This window comes from Lucilia sericata, unplaced genomic scaffold (genome assembly GCF_015586225.1).
Source record: "Lucilia sericata isolate MDLA Ls3-8-SP2 unplaced genomic scaffold, ASM1558622v1 Contig000433F_arrow, whole genome shotgun sequence".
In the NCBI taxonomy this organism is placed as follows: Eukaryota; Metazoa; Arthropoda; class Insecta; order Diptera; family Calliphoridae; genus Lucilia; species Lucilia sericata.
Window position 1 is genome coordinate 193,749 of NW_023994448.1, and position 18,522 is coordinate 212,270.

Below are 18,522 nucleotides of genomic sequence, written 5' to 3' on the forward strand. Positions count from 1 at the left end.
ACAAAAAACATAAAAAACTAAAAGTTGTAACAACTATATAAAAAAATAAATAAAAATACATACATACATATGAATCGACACACGAAGAATATAGATTTTTTACCATTTCAAAATAACAGCAACTTATAGAATATGGGCATTGCCGTCATGTCGATCTTTCCGGGATATTTTGGGATCCCGTGATTTTTGGCAATACATAAATTTCATTTTTCATTTTTTCTGCAATATTCATGAAAAATTGCTAACAAAGTCTATTATCTACTAATCTGTTTCCATATTTAGTAGATAGTAATACTTTATTAGCGAATTTTGTATAATAAAAAAATAGAAATTGAAATGCTGAAAAACAAAATCTTAAAAAAGAAAACATCAGCAAACATAGTTAAATATCTATTCTTCATAAAATCCCGCCAATTTCCCGCAGATTTCATCGATTTTAATCTAAAAATCACAAAAAATACAAAATTTTCCTAAGAAAATTTCAAACATTTTTTTAACAAATAGAAAATAAAAATATATTTGAAATATTTTAAGTCAAGGCTTCTAGATTATGTCTGAAAAAATATAAAAATTCATACAATTTAGGAACTTATTCTTTAATATTATTAAAAACAATGAAACATTATTTTTGAACAAATTAATAAGCCAAAAATTGCAGCGACAAAACTAAAGCACATAACTTTAAATATATTAAATTTTTGTAAATTTTAAGAAACAAAAATTACAATTGAATAAGTAAATACTTTCTCTTGAAGGCATTATAAAAGTAAATTAACGTAAAATAAAGTAAATTTATTTGAGATCCATTAGTTTGCAAATTATAAGCCGTTAAACTATTTTCGTTCATATAATAATCGTTATTTTTTGAGTTTTATTTTTTTGCATAGAAAATAATGATTATTTCTTGAGTTTTATTTTTCGTTCAGGAAATAATTATTACTTTCTGAGTATATACATTAGGGCCTCCCTTTTTAGGAGGAATACCTCTACAACGATGCGTTTCAATGTATTCTTTACCAACAGATTTTTTAGTTAAAAAAGGAATACATTAAACATATTACTTATTTAAATAATTGATGATAATGTAGGTTTTACTTGTGAAACGATAAATATAAAAAAGTATGACTGATGTACAAAATATATGTGATTGATTTTATTCATTAAAAAATTATTTGGTTCGAATTTGTATATAGACAGTAAGAAATAAAACAAAATGTTTAAAAGTGTTGAAGAAATATGAAATTAGACCAATGTGTTGGGAGATATTTGCAATCATTTTATTTTGCCATAACTTGTCCTTTAATTAAAAATACGCATTATTTAAACACAGTTTTCCGATAAAAAATATTTTTTTCAAAAATATTTTTTTTTTTAGTTCCAATTTTTATAGTGACTTTAATTAAGAATAAAACAAAACGGTTAAGTGTTGAGAAAAATATAAAAAACCGAAATTACATCAATATGTTGGGAGATATTTGCCATCAATTTATTTTAATATACATATCTTGCCTGTTTAGTTAAATATTGACATTATTTAAAAATAATATGATCTGAATTTGTTTATAGACCTTAATTAAGAATAAAACAAAAATGGTTGAAGTGTAGAAAATCGATATTAGACCAATCTGTTGGCAAATATTTGCTTTAACTATTTTATTAGTTTTAACATAACTTGCTAAATTACAAATGGGCTGTTTTAAAAGCTTATTTTTGATTAAAAAATAAAAAATTTCAAAAATATTCCAAAATTTTAGTTGGTCATAAAAGCGTTAAAAACGCTTATAAAAAAAATTTATACAAACCTATCACAAATTCATACATAATAAATTTTCAATGTAAAAAAATATTTTTATAGTTTCTGCCAAAAAAAAATTATGTGCGCTGGTAGGGAACTGAGGACCATTTCAAAAAAAATATTTTGTATTTTTCTCGTGTTCAGTACATTAATACGCATCGATTGAGTGGTATTCCTACATGAAATTCTTGAAAAGGCTGTTCCTCGGGACACTCTAATATACATACATACAGCTGCGTTCAAAAAAATAGGAGTGAGACTTAAAAATATTTGTGCAGCTTAATTTAAAAAAGAAAGATTTACAGAAATCAAATATTTTTTCACGATATTTATTTGTTAAGTGTTTAAAATGCAAAACAAATGAAATTTTGTAAATAGGTTCATTAGTTTTTTTGGTATTCACTTTTTTCGAAATCCATATCCGATTAGACTGTTCAAAAAATAGGAGTACCATATATTATCTAACCTAAGTTAGATTCATTTCCTTTATTCGTAGTAAATATCAAAAATGTCATATAAAACTGTTATATTTAGATGATTTTGAGCTCAGTTCACAATTATTTCTTTTAAAATCCTGAAAGAAAATGTCAGAATTAACGAAAATGAAATCTGTTCAAATATCTTGAAAATTATAAAAATATCGTGAACAAAATATTAAAATTCTCATGGTAATTTCATTAAAAGAATTTTTTAATACTTTAGGAAGTCAAATATTTTAAAATCTCTCATAAAAAATAAACATTTCATTCAAAAATTATAAGAGCTTCCCATAAGCGCTTATCATTTTTTTTAAATTAATCCCATTAGGGCGCCCCAAATTAGTGAAACTAAGCCAAATTGTAGTTATTAACCATCGTGATTAATATTCAGTTAGTTCAGATTAATTTTTAAACAAATCTTTTTTAAAAAAATTGAATTTCAGACCATAAAGCATATAGTGAAACACATAAAGTTTGCTAAGTAACACATTTAGAGGTGGTTTCATAAATGGATGGATTTTTAATGCATGAATACGACAACAAATTATATTTTTAAATCTAAATGAATTCAGAAAATATATTGGAAGTCCATTAATCGAAAAATATTAAGCTCTAACCAACTTTCAAGGAAGTTGTATAATAGGAATGATTCATGATGGGTCTTGATGGGTATGGTCTAATAAATTGTAAAATGGTATCGTACCCCAAATGTTGTAGGTACACATATTAGCCCAAGATATGCTCTCATATTCCCAATAAACAAATTTGATAAAATGGCGGTGTTGTCGTATGACAACATTATTAATTCTAAATTGGTGGAAGCTCGTTCCATAGGATGTAGGCCATTACATGGTTGTCGACTTACTGATTCTAAAGCAAAACGTTAAAAGACCTTGTGTATAACATCTTTTAAGGCTTTCTGAATAAATTACTGCATATTTGTTGGTAATCGGCCACGACATGTGTCATCAAGCCCCTCAAAACCGTTGTCGGAAAGACATTAAGTTCCGGAGGCTCATATACCCAAATTCTAAATAAAATCTTTACAAAAATGACTGACGTTGTACTGCCACACATTAATTAATAATATTTTAGATGAAAGTGCTTTCGTTTTTGTTTTTATTTAAAAAATAGTTGAACTTAAATCGAATACTCCTATTATTTTGAACAATAGATTTTGTATATAAATTAAAAAAAAAATATACATATATTTTTTATATAAATTTCTTCAATATTTAAAATAACGATTATAAAAATTAGAGATCAAGTTAAATAAATAAATTATAAAAATATTTAATTAAAAATCTAAATCTTTCACAAAAAAAATGTATATTCAAAATTTTTCAAATTTTCACTCCTATTATTTTGAACGCAACTGTATATATGATCCTTGAAAAAAATTTTGTAAATAGAGTCAGAATCAAATGCGTTAATTGAAGATGTTATCCTAGCAAAGACTCGGTAATGACTTGTAATTATATAACTACTTACTTTTCAATACTACATACCGTTAGTATTACTTTTAAGTAATCTTTTAATGACTTACATATTATCAGATACGTAAGTACTTTATTTTCGGCTTTGTCATTTTGTTTGCACACATTTTTTTTTATTGCGAGATAAGAATTGTGTTTTACAAAAAAAAACTACATTTAATTTGTATGTGAAAACCATTTAAAAGTTAGAAAATTGGTTTAGGAATTCTGAAAAAATAAACTTAAGGGTCTATTATGTATCTCTGTGGTCACTTTAGTTGTGTTGGCAGTAGCCAACTACATACTACCGTGGGTATTACTTTTAAGTAACCTTTTAATGACTTACATATAATCAGATACGTAAGTACTTTATTTTCGGCTTTGTCATTTTGTTTTCACACATTTTTTTTTTTTTTGATTGCGAGATAAGAATTGTGTTTTACAAAAAAAACTAAATTAAATTTGTATGTGAAAACCATTTAAAAGTTAGAAAATTGGTTTAGGAATTCTGAAAAAATAAATTTATGGGTCTATTATGTATCTCTGTGGTCACTTTAGTTGTGTTGGCAGTAGCCAAAACGATGATTACTGGACGTTTTATAAGCAATAACTTGAAAACTTTATAAATAATGAATAGTTTATTCACTAATAATATTCGTCCAATAAGTTTTTGGTTAACTTGAGCCATTTCCAGACAGAAACATTGTTTTATTTTGCCTATTAAATATCTCCGCCTTTAAGTATACCAATCGGATCAGAATCACGTTCTTAATCTACTCAGAACGTGATTCTGATACGATTGGTGAAATTTGGTACATACGCTTCTCTTGACCTAAGTCTATTAAAATGGATTGAAATCGCTACATTATTTCACCTAGCATAAATAACTTTAATGTAAACGTAAATCACCCATATTTACCATTGCCACTATATAAAACCTCTTTCAAAAAATCACTTATTAGAATATTTCGGAATTAAAGTAAAAAACAACTTAAGTGCTTTATTATAAACAAATACACATTTTTAAAATACTCACTGGTGTGGGGTATAATATGGTCTGCCATGTCCGACTATAAATTCTTACTTGTTTTTAACATATGTGTTAGTACTGTATTTTTGTACTGTATTATTTTATTTACACCGTGAAAAATATAATTATACCTACATAGTGCAATTAGAGGCTGCATAGATGAAAATTGTAATTCCAGGTTTTCATTTTAAATGGGATTTAAAGTTTTAAATTATATACGATTTAAAAAAGTAATAAAATTCATATTAAAAATATGTATGTTAATAAGCCCAATATGGGTATTCGTCCAAACCGATGATTTCTCTGAAATTTGTAGAAATATATAAGAAAATATTTAACTTTCAAAATCGCTTCACTCGAAATTATTTTTTAGAGTTATGACACTTCAGCTACAAATGAACAATGTTTGTTAGTACAATAGTTAACGTAAATCAATAATGCAAATAATAACTCTAATAACGTAATATAAAATATTGTAAATATACATACATATGTATGTATGTACATTAGACCTGCGCTGCTTTTAATTGTAGTTTATAAATAATAATTTACAAATTTAATTTAATTAGAAGGTTTATTGTGTCTGACATTTTCTAGTGCATTCTTTTTTAGAAAAATACTTAATGGAAAAAGCTAAACATTAATTTTTTTTATTTATATTTTGCTTTTACATTTTTTGGGTTTTGAGCAATTTTTTAACAAATTAACAATTAGTTCAGTATAACGTAATGTAAACATTTTCAAATATAATGGAAAGTATAGATACAAAATATAATGAAACTGAAAATACGGATTTTTTAAACTTTTTGAAAAATTTCATAAAAATTAGAATTTTTCATTTTATCAGAATTGTTTCATTTTATTACAAATGTGTAGAAACAAAAATATTTTCCATTTGATTTTTTGATAATCATTCCAATTTTCATTTTATTTTGTTTTGGCAGTAAGGCGTATATCATAGTGTGTGGACAGCTTTGTCGTTTTTCAATAACAATTATGAAAGAATTAAAAAATAGTGCCATTGGAGACTTATGACGTTTTTTTGCATCTACTGTAAAATTTACTGAATAGGACTTGGCACGTTTGCGTACTAAGCTAACGATATAAAAATCGCTTTAGAGACATTGCAAAAATCAAAGTGCAATATCTTCTAATTTTGACCTAATTTTTCAAAATTAAATAATATAAGAAAGTCTAAGTCGTAGCATTCCATTCTAAAGAACAAAAAAGCACGACAAAAAGCTAATTTATATTTTAGTGGCAGGTCTAATGTACATACGTATGCATAGATATATATGTATATCACCACTTTCACTTTTTCTACTTCTATATAAGGGGTGTAACTTTTTGAAAACGACATAAAAAGTACATAGAAAAATTAATTACTTTACAGGCGTTGAAAACGTAAACTATTTAACTATTGAAACCTATTTCATTCTTGAAAGCTTTAATTTTGGTTTATTTCTAATTTTAACGAAATAAAAATATATATTTTGCAGAAAAAAAAATAATAGAAATGGTCACACTCTTTATGAACCCATTAAAAAACTTCTTAAAAATAGACTTCCTACCATCCATTACCATATTTTTATTATTAAATCATAGAAAAGTTGTTATTCGGTTTAACGAATTTTTGGTTTTTACAAATGACATTATATCTTTCGTTAAACCGAGAACCCACTGTATATTTAATTGCACGTCTCGAAAACTTTGATTTGGAAATGGTTCCAACAAACTGTTTTCGCTATTAACAAACGATACCTGAAATCTAAGTTATACCCCTATTGCTAACACTAAATATAAACTTATAGTTTTACCATCTTGATAAATTATTCGTATTATCATATAATAAAGTTATTTCTACCATTAAAGGTCTCAAAAAGTAATATAATGATAAGAGTGTTACTGATTTTAATCGTAAATATCCAGAGTTTTAAAGCATATAAATTAAATGATCCTCCGCCAATTTGTTCATCTTACGAAATGTTAATAGTGAATACTAAACAGTGTGTTTCCCGATGTCCCATACGTTGTAAAAATGAAATATGTTTCGAAGATGGAGAATGTCCGTGTGAAAATTCGTACATAACATCCTTTGGAGATGGCTTGGTTTGTGGAAAACCCTGTCTTCCTGGTTGTATACAGGCTGGTGGCTACTGTGCTGCACCTCAAAGATGTATATGTACTCAAAAGGGATCATATTTTGATCCTGTTTCAAGGAAGTGCCAAAAATATCATCTATTTAAAGATCGATGTGGAGGGTAATAATAACACAAGTTTTAAATATCGTATTACACAGTTTCTATAGTTACGTACTCATTGTGCTTTGCTAAAATAACAATTATAGGCCTTTACAGCTCAACTTCAACTTAAAAAAAACAACTCATAACTAGCAGTTGAAATAAATTACAACTTAAACAGAAATATAACTCATCAATAACGGTTTTCTGGAATAAATATTTAGGAAAAATGGAAATATGTTTTTAATTGCTTAAATTACTTTAATTACAGAAAAAGTACCCTTTGAAGGTTCTCACACAATCCGGGATCTACATTCTTAATTTCATGTTTCTAGGTTCAATATGATTAAAAATTCAAAAATCTCTTTTGAAAAACGAAAAAGTTCCAAAAAGTTCACTTTTATAGGTTCTCATTAGTAGTCTGTTTGAAGTTGTAAAATAAGTTTATCCACTATTACAATTTCAATTGAAACAATTGAAATGTATCAGTGTTATCTATCTAGGGATTTAATAAAAATTGTCCTTTTTATCGCTTATATACATATGTAAACAAAACCAAATGTTTATGTTTTGTTTGACAAATTTAAATTGAAAAATAAATTGAATTAATTAATTTTTTGACGACTCCATCTTACTTAGGCATCCTTTACTTCGTTCTTGGGCCAAAAAAGCGTATGTGCTAAATTGTGTCATATTATCGTGGAATGCGCACAAGTTTTACATGGACACACAGACGGACGGACATACATAGCTTAATCGACGAAAAGTGACTCTGAACCAAATGATATACATATGTACTTTAATGAGGGTGTAGGACCAATATTTTTGGGTGTTAAAAACAAATACCGCTTTTGTTACACAGACCAACAAATTTTTTACTCCAGAGACCAAAGTACATATTGAGCAGCTCTGAATCCGAAACTACCTCAAAATTTATCCATCACATTAGGATATCATAGATATCGTGACATAAACTCTACGTTTTTGGCCATATCTGAGACGCTACACAGCGCGAAGACATATTTTATCCCATCTTCGAGATATCTTAACTTAAAGCTTGGAACAACCGTAAATTTACAAAAACTGAATTGAAGTAATTTCGCCTTTATCTTATGAAATTAAGATATCTCCAAGAAATAATAAGATATAAAAGTGGTTATTTTAATGTCCACATGTTAGGCTTTCATATGACATAAAAGATTTTATAAATAAAGGTATCTTCGTGCTGTTATAGCGTCTCAAAAAAGATGTAAATTTTTATCCTTTAATGTCTATTTAGATTTTCAATATTATTTTTTCGGAGAAATTTTTGAAGGGCATTTTTGATATCTTTTGATCCTGACAGAATAACATAAAAATAACACAAAATATTTTACAACTCCTCTTGGTGATTTGACACCAAAATTGGCACAGTAGGGTAGTATTTATACAATTTTATTTAAAATGTGTTCCTTTGAAATTTTGAAGTCCATTTACAAGGAACCAGGATTACGAAATAAAAAGCTGTGAACGTAGTTTTGCTTCATTTAATCTCTAGTTTCAGATTTATATCATGTCTAATTTTGAGTGTCGGACGATGTAATCAAATTGGGATTTATTATTTAAAAATTAAGAAATTTTAAATAAAAATTTTCAGTTCGATTTTTAAAGATAATGATCTAAAAAGATCGGATTGAAAATGGGCAATATCAGTGCATTTGGTCGTATAGCACCCGTAATACAGCTTAATGCTACATATGTTTCCACTGGCTAGAAATATACTAGATTTGCCTAAACCTTTTCAAGGTGATTCCAGTGAACTTACTCGTTTTTGATATTCGAATTTTCGAAGATATTTTGTCATTTTATTTTAATATTTACACAAAAAAAGTTTACTTTCTTTGAAATTACTCATTAAAATTATATAATAAAGGTTGTAAATTTATAGATTTATTTCTTAAATGCCACCAATTTAAAATTGCAAACTTGTTGCATATGCAAAACATGTTCGAATAAATAAATTTTCGACATTTTTTAAATAGAATCTAGTAGATTAAATAGATTTGGATATGTATGAAATGTATAGCAAATCTACTTGATTTCAACTGGTTTTGCCCAAATCCACTAGATTTGCTCAAAACGCCTCAGTGGAAACATGGTATAAACAGTCATAAATGTGCTAATTAGGCAGCAATAATTAAAATTCCGCAAAAGTCAGCTTAATTTATCATAAAATCATTGAATGTAGTATGGCGGACATAGGTCCCCATATAAGGTCCCTTTTAGACAATTACTTTAACACTCATTACGAGTACAGCGACAAAGGTTGGGAGGGTATAGAATGAGAAGAAATGTCTCGAGACATTTAAATCAAACTATATTTTTTTAATTTCATTTTATTTTTGTTAGTTAATATTTTCTGAAGCTACCTTTTTAAGTTAATGTGCAGTACTCCTATCCTGGAGAATACAAGAACACGAAACCCTGAGCACGGTCGGTAGCGCAGGTCTCCTGAAGGATAGAGCATATCGCCTGAACCGTTACAAAGGCCAGTCCAGAAAATCCCTTTAAACCTCATTACAAGGTTAAAAATATTATAAAATTACATAAATAAGTTTTGAAATACCCAAAATATCTCTACTAAATTTTATGAAAAACGGTCCATAATTGACCTTATACCCCAAATAAGGCCCCATACAGAAAATGACTTTAACACACATAATTGTTTTAAAAATAACATTTTGCAACAACCTAAATTCTGATCCTCCTCTTTCATGAGGATCGGATCAGAATTGACCCTTAACCCTATATAATTCGAAAACGACTTTAATTGACTTAAAAGTACAAGTATACCGACAAAATTCAACACAAACTAATTTTATAGCAACCAAAATCTCCTTACCAGGATTAGTTCATAAATAACCATCAAATAAGGTCCCTAAACATAACTTAAGCTGAAATAATCGCTATATTTGGCGGTGCAAGTACACAACTCGCGTGAAAAACGGTCCATAATTGACATTATACCCCAAATAAGGCCCCATACAGAAAATGACTTTAACACACATAATTGTTTTAAAAATAACATTTTGCAACAACCTAAATTCTGATCCTCCTCTTTCATGAGGATCGGATCAGAATTGACCCTTAACCCTATATAATTCGAAAACGACTTTAATTGACTTAAAAGTACAAGTATACCGACAAAATTCAACACAAACTAATTTTATAGCAACCAAAATCTCCTTACCAGGATTAGTTCATAAATAACCATCAAATAAGGTCCCTAAACATAACTTAAGCTGAAATAATCGCTATATTTGGCGGTGCAAGTACACAACTCGCGTGAAAAACGGTCCATAATTGACCTTATACCCCAAATAAGGCCCCATACAGAAAATGACTTTAACACACATAATTGTTTTAAAAATAACATTTTGCAACAACCTAAATTCTGATCCTCCTCTTTCATGAGGATCGGATCAGAATTGACTCTTAACCCTATATAATTCGAAAACGACTTTAATTGACTTAAAAGTACAAGTATACCGACAAAATTCAACACAAACTAATTTATAGCAACCAAAATCTCCTTACCAGGATTAGTTCATAAATAACCATCATATAAGGTCCCTAAACATTTTTTCCATTTTTTCAAAAATTTCAGCTCTATCGTTCAAGAACTGCCGGAGTTAGAGGAGGTCAAAGTTAGACATTTTGGTCATACAAGGTTGTTTTTCAAATGAGTGTAACCTACTGGCCCTACCAAAAATTATCCAAAGGAGTTTAGATATTTATATAACAGTATTTTTTTTTCAAAATGGGCTTTTAATGGACGTTTAATGGGATGCGAGTGAGATATCTATCAAAAAAAATTTTTTTTTAATTTACCAATAATTTTTTTTCAATATTTGGCATTTCTTTATATTTATATATTGTTGTTTTCTAAGTAACATAGGGATATTTAATAATAACAGCTTGTTGTAGTTAATGTACAGTGGTTTCCCGGTTTAACAAATACTCAGTTTAGCGAATTCGGGATTTAACGAACGGGCAATTTTTTCCCATTTTATTACGAATGAATGAGTGAATTTAGTACTCGATATAACGAATTTCAAAACAATTTTTTATAAAAAGTGAAAATAAAATGAAAATAATACAAAACAAGCACTAAATTTCATTATTATCCAAAAGCTATTAAAATTAAGATTTTAAATCCAACTGATGATGAGTGTTTAAAATATTTTTCTTCTTTTAAAATCTTTTGCAAATTTTTGCAAACTGCAGAAAAATCACAATCTTTATAAACCCATTACAAAGATATAAAAAATATACTTCTTATCATCCATTACATTTTTTATTATTAAATCATAGAAAAGTTGTTATTCGGTTTAACGAATTTTCCGTTTTTACGAATGGGCCTGACATTACATCATTCGTTAAACCGTGAAACCAGTGTATTTTAATTCGCTTTTCTTTTCCAGGAGATGTCTTTATGGTAACTGTACGCATGATGGAAAGTGCAACTGTTTTGAAGGATTTAAGTACAACGATAATTTATTTGGACAGCTATGTAGCCCCGTTTGTAAACAGTAAGTAAATTCAAAATATTACTGCTGAACCGCGAAAAAGGCGAGGCCGCAGAAAAATTATAAAAATATGTTCAAGGTAAGTGCTATAGGTAAATTGTTGAAGTAATTCTTTGGTCCAAGAAAATAGTATATCGTCACCTAAAACGCAAACGGCCCTATCTAACATTTTTAAAATTTTACAGGAGGAGCAAAAAACTATTAAAATTGAAAAGTTTGTTTCTATCAACGCGATTTATTTGTAGCAAATAAACAAATTGTTTAATAGTAAAATCTATCAGTTGTTATGATAGTTGACAATGGCGTATATAAAAATGGATAAATTAGACTTTTTACCTTTAATATTTAAATGTTTTTGCAGATAGGGTTGTTGTTTTTTGTCAATAAAATCGCAAATTTTGGTCGGAGGAGTCCTTTTTGATTTGTGCAACACATTAGAATCAACAATAAAATCGATTTTGAATTTTTGTTTAGTTAGGTCCGTTTGCGTTTCAGGTGACGATATGTAGTAATACATAAGTCTGAACCAGAAAATATCAAGAAAAATAAAAATAACACATCTTTTTGGAGCAAGAAATATGGAGTCATATCATATAAAAAGTTGCGCTTTTGAGGACACAATATCTCCTTGGAATCTCCTTGAAAAGTGCTATTTCTCATTCAGAATAGCATAGTTAAGTATAATTATTGGATATAGAGACCATGTTCCAAACAAGAAAAAATAACCCCACATGTAGTGGTGTGAAGTTATTTTTTCCGCCACCATGTACAATGATATTCATAGTACATTGAGGACAAAATCCAGTGTTGGAACATCTATGTACGGATCATATCAGAATTAAATAAATTGACTTTTTTACATCTGAACACAAAATAATTCGATTCCTGGTCAAGGAGAGATTTCAGATGTTCTTTGGGAAATTTTATTTTTTCCTTCAGGATCTTTGAAGTACCATATTATACTTTTGTACTAATTTTATATTTTAAATTATTTTTGTACATGAGAGATATTACTATTAAGCTTGCAACATCTAAATTATATTCCCTTTTAAAGGTACACGGAGTACACAAAAGTGTCATCCTCTGCATTAGTCAGAATTTTTCGCTTCAAAAAAGTGTAATTTTTAATTTTTTCTCGATATTTTTTGGCTTAAACCAAAGAAGAATACGCATCTCGACGTGCGGGTTGTTCTGATTTACACATGTTCTTTATTTATCTTGTATGAGACGCACATTCTATGTATTAAATATTCTTTGCTTAAACTTATATTTTACAGCATCTTCTATCATTTTATTGGAGTATCCAATTATTTAAACAATTTTTCTATAGCCCTTACCTAGATCATGGAGTGTTTTTATCGTTTTTCTGCTGTCTCGCCTGCAATGTTTGCCTCTGCCCCTTTTTTGACTCAAAATTTTTTAATGAGATTGTTTTAGAATTAAACTTAAATTTACCATTACAAAAATAATGGTTTTATATTCATAACAGATCAATACAAAATTTCAGTTAGTTTTTCCAACTCTATTCTTTGTAGGAGAGGTTTTAAGTGGAGACAAACTTTTGGTTGCTCTATTTTATTGAACATCACTGTGCATACATATGTACATATAAAATGTTTCTGTTTTAAATGTTGATGCGAACATTATTTTTTAAAAATGTTTTTGTTTGTGAAATCTGAACTAACTCATATATTACAAATTATTTCATTTTATGTGAAATCCTTTGATAAAGAAATTAAGCTAATTATTTTTAAGTTCTTGAGATTTTTCCAACTAGTTGCAGAATTCCTACCTTCTAATGAACTAATATATAATAAGTATTATAAATTAGTTATATATATTTATATATTTATTATATGAAGTATTGTTATAAACATTATCAATCAAATTTTCTTTATTTTTGAAAAATAATTAAGGAGTAAGTAATGAAATGGCATTTATTATAAAGATAATGAATTTTGTATCAAATATACATACATCAGTTTTACTCATAAATAGTATGTTTTTAATTACCTATTCGGTTTATTCGTTATTAGAAATTTTCCAATTTTCATTTATTCGAGCAATTAATCGACAAAAATTTATCGATTAACCGGTCGACGTTTAATCGTTTGAATACCCTAGTGGGTATATAAGATTCGGCGTGGTCGAATAGAACACTCATTTGTTTAGTTCTATGATAACTGAAGCGTTTTTTTAATTTAATTTTTCTTATTTTTTAACAGGGACTGCGGAAGAAGAGGATACTGTTTCCTTCCGAACATGTGTGCGTGTCGTAAAAAACATTATCACTACCAATCTGATGGGCTATGTCATAAAGATGATGATTATATTTTTTAATATAAACTGTATTTTCTTTTACGGTAATATTATGTAAAACTTAGCTAGAAAAATAAACTGCATTTGTAATACATATGTACTACCTATTAAAGGCCTGCCCAAGACAACAATAATGCGACAATTTGCTAAAAAATTTCGTCGCATTATTGTTGTCTTGTGCAGGCCTTTAATAACTATTCGGAAAATATAACATTCACTATTAAACAATTTGTTTTTTTTAATACAAATAAATCGCCATGATAGAAACAAACTTTTAAATTTAAATAGTTTTTTGCTTCTCCTGTAAAATTTTAAAAATGTTAGATAGAGCCGTTTGCGTTTTAGGTGACGATATATACTACTATATGATATAAAGTTCAATAACTTCATGTAACAAACTCAATTTTTAAGTGAAAAAATAATTAAATATGTTTTAATAATATAATAAAATATACAACATAAAATATTCCCTACAAACATTTTCTATTGCGGAAGTTACCCGTGTGAAACTTCCAAACGTGCTAAAAGCTCGCCAGCGATGTTGCGGAAGTATAAGAATTCTTGTCACCAGTCGGGAAGAACTGATGCCGAGCTGGGGAACGTCTAAGAGTAACTTGGAAGATACTTCTGGAAGACCCGCAGAAGAAACTTCTAGATGACTCTTGGAAGTAAGGTATTGCCAAAGACTCTTCTAGATGTGACTAGGAAGTCACTTCTTGAAGTGACTACCTAGTATCCTCTAGAAGTGTTCCTATCTTATCTTCCAGAAGTTGAGTTTTCTCTTCTTCTAGAAGATGAGTTTTCTCTTCTTCCAGAAGAAGAGTATTCTCTTCTTCTTGAAGATGAATATTCTCTTCTTCTAGAAGATGAGTATTCTCGTCTTCTAGAAGATGAGTTTTCTCTTTTTCTATTTGTATACTCACCAAAATAAAATCTATAAAAATAAATCTAAATAAAATGAAATTTTATAGTTTTTATTGAATTAATTGAAATTAAAATAGTAGAAAATATAATTGATTTAACAACTAATCTAAAAAAAGTAATATATGTATGTACATTAGACCGACTCACAAAAAATGGTGCTTGAGTTACCCCCTCATAATATTCGCTGTATATGATGTTACCCAAAATATTTTCGGTTAAGTGTTGTCCATTCGTGAGCTGGACAGTTTTAAAGAAAATATCGTATGGGAACACGATTCTTCATGTTAAATTCAATATTTTATCCAGCTTCAAAAAATCTTTGTTATGTTTTATAATGGTTCCCAAAATATTTCTAGTCTATCGATGGCCGTTCGTGAGCTGAACCGGTTACAAAAAAGTCCCTTTTTAGTTATTTTGTTTTAAATTATACAGCATTTCTTAAACAATATATACAGTATGTGGTATCATTTGAAAGGTTTTTTGAAGCCAAGTCTAGTGGTGCGCAAAATTTGCAAAATTGTGCATATATTTAATTTTTCTTAGTAAAAACTTAACAATTTTAAATATTTTGGAATATGACAATTATAAGCAAACGGTTATTTATGATTAATACATCATTGGACGCGACTTTAAAATACCTTTTAAACGATACCCCGTATTGGATATTTTGTTTCAAAACAAACAAAAATTTAAAAAAAATAATTCCAAAATACCTTTTTTTAATTTGGTCCAGCGGTCACTTAAAATATTTTAGGAATCATCATAAAACATAGCAAGGTAAATTTTGGGAGGGGTAACAAAAACACGTTTTTGCTTTCCATACAGAGTGAGTCGGTCTAATGTACATATGTATCAAAAATTTAGAATTATTACCTTATAATAAGATAATTTTCAGGGAATCTGTATTAATATTCCAACTGCTGACTGGTATACTTCCAAAAATTGTAAAACGTTGGACTCTTAAATATTTTTGTAGTTCTTCATCAATTTTATGATTAATCCATCAAATTGTAAGAGTTATATTATGAAACGCATTAATCCTTCAACGAAATAAACCAAAATAATTTTATAATTAATATTGAATATACATACTTTTGTATTTATTGAAATTACCAGTTATACTTTAGGAAGCAATAAAAATAGGATTCTCTCATGTCCAATACATTTACCACCAAAGTTTAAACGGTCAGATCCATTTTTTACATTTTCTGCAAATAATCGACATTTTTAATGGAACCACGTGATGAAATAAGACATATATAACTTACCAGATCCCTTTTTTATATTTTAATTCGGTTAGAAGTATTTTAATAGGGGGTACAATATTAGCTACTGCTTTCTAAAAAATAAAATAATTAAAAATTAATTAATTTATTTATTTATTGTTTTGAATCAATAAAAACATTACCTTTCATGAACATTTTTTCAATAACTTGGAATTAAACCGTCTATAAAGATCTGAAATTACGAAGTCATGGATTATTTTTTAAATTATTTACAGTCACCAACGATAGAAACACCTTAACGACCCTAAACGGGATATTGCTTTTGACACTAATATTGCAATACTATTTTAAATCCAAAGCTATATGAAAATTAATAAAATTGTATTTATTTAAAAAAGGTGGGTTTAAAACTATCTGATTTCAATATTAAATATCTTATATGGGCAATTACGTGTCGAATGACCCAAGTCAAAAAATAATTTATGTATAAAACAGTAGTATTAATTTCAATATAATGATTCCAGACCTAAACGCGCAAATAGTTTTAAAAATATTGAAAGTTAAGATTTAACTCAAATAAATCTAAATATGTTAAAAATGCAATGTTCATCAAATGAAAGCCGAAATGTGCAACTTGAAAAAGTCTTTAAATGCTTATACCTCCTAAACATTTTTAATTAAACATATTAGACTTTTTTAAAAATAATGGAAATGGAAGCCGTTTAGAGTTGTTAACATATTCCTAAAATGGTATTTTAAAATGACAACTTACTTTTTAATTTTATTTATATAATCCTTCCTTATACTTTTTGGTATATATTTAATACACTTCGCCAATTAAGAAAACCTTCTTAAATGTTTATTAACAGTTGATTTTTAACACAACACTGTCATATTGTTTTTTATTACTTAAGATTCACAATATTTTAATTACACTATTTTTCTATGAACATTAAATTCAATAACTCATTTAAGTTTTACGATGAATAATTAAAACTGAACATGACTGAACAAAACACAAAACATCACTGAAATTTCTGCATTATTTATTTTTATTTTTTTTTCACGCTAAAAAATGGAGTATTTATATTTTTTTGTTTTTGTACTCTTCTTACTATCATCAGGAAGTAACCTAAAAGTATACTTCCAGACGGCGAAAACTAGAAATCAATGTATTTTGTTTTTGTAAAATGTGTGCTCTCGTCTGACAATTGTACAGAAGTGACTACAATCCACACTTCCAGATGAATAAAATACAACATTAATGTGAACACTCTTCAAACTGTCTTCCAGAAGTGACATAAACATACAAATCAAGAAGATACAAATTAGGAAACAATGTATTTTGTTATTGTAAAATGTGTGTTCTCACCCAACTCTCATACAGAAGTCACTAAAACGTATACTTCCAGATGAAAAAAATTCAACAGGCATGGTTTTTTGTTTAAGCAAAATGGATGCACTCTTCTAACTATCATCCGGAAGTAACTTAAAAGTATATTTCTAGAAGACGAAAATTCGAAATCAATGTATTTTGTTTTTGTAAAATGTGCGTTCTCGTTTGACAATCGTCCAGAAGTGTTTCTGACGTGGCGTCTGGGGTGATGCGCAATAGTTTTCTCTTTTAAATGTTTGAAGGGTTTAATATAAAAAATAGTTAATTTAAAAATGGTGTTTTTCACACACACACAAATCAAAATTAAACACAACAAAAAAGACAAACAATGGTTTTTGTTCTCATTTTCTCTTCATTCGTACGCCAAAGTTAAATATTTTCCAACTTTTGTACCAAACAAGCAGGGTTGGCAAATAGAATTTTCAAATTGTACAAAACAGCAATAACAATTGTACTTTTTTGATTCAATTTGTACCAAATCATTTTTTTTTTTTTTTTTTTGGAAATTATATATCAATATCAAGTACTCTCAAAATTAACAGTTCAACTGTATCTATGGGCTAGATTAGTCATTAGACTAGACTACTCTATAGACTAGACAATATACTGGTCTATAGATTATAATGTTATTATTAGTCCAAAGGCAAATACATAGAGATGTCTATAAACTAGATAATAGAATAGCCTATAGACTATACTCTAGATAATAGGATAGTCGGTAAACAACGCAAAGGCTACTTCATAGACTAGTCCCTAGACTAATTTATAGACCAGATCATAGAAAATTCATTAGACTACGCCAAAGTATAGTAAAATGTACTTTAAAAGTCTATTCAAAATAGCACTTAAAAGTCCCTTAAAATTATTTAAAATCGGATAAAATAAGTCCTAAATAAATAACAAATAATTGTGGAAAATTATTACTCTGCTTGTCTGGTTGTAATTTCTTTCAGGTTTCTAAACAATATGAGAGAATATAAACAAGAACTATATTTTTCCTCTTCAGAATTTATCGTAGGACTTCCTACCTTTGAACTTTATGTCAGAAGTACAATTTTAGATTATTATTT

The 18,522-nt window shown here is 27.8% G+C and overlaps 2 protein-coding genes across 3 annotated transcripts in view; one reads left to right on the forward strand and one right to left on the reverse strand.

Annotated features, from left to right (window-relative positions):
* Nucleotides 1–18,522, reverse strand: part of LOC119604792 (LHFPL tetraspan subfamily member 2a protein) — a 48,884-nt gene that overhangs the window by 8,992 nt on the left and 21,370 nt on the right. The gene's annotated exons all lie outside the window — the stretch shown is intronic.
* On the forward strand, nt 6,663–14,013 carry LOC119604794 (wnt inhibitory factor 1). The gene is made up of 3 exons (XM_037957645.1): nt 6,663–7,040; nt 11,483–11,590; nt 13,813–14,013. The coding sequence occupies exons 1-3, from the start codon at nt 6,670–6,672 to the stop codon at nt 13,925–13,927; spliced, it is 594 nt and encodes a 197-aa protein (XP_037813573.1). The 5' UTR covers nt 6,663–6,669; the 3' UTR covers nt 13,928–14,013.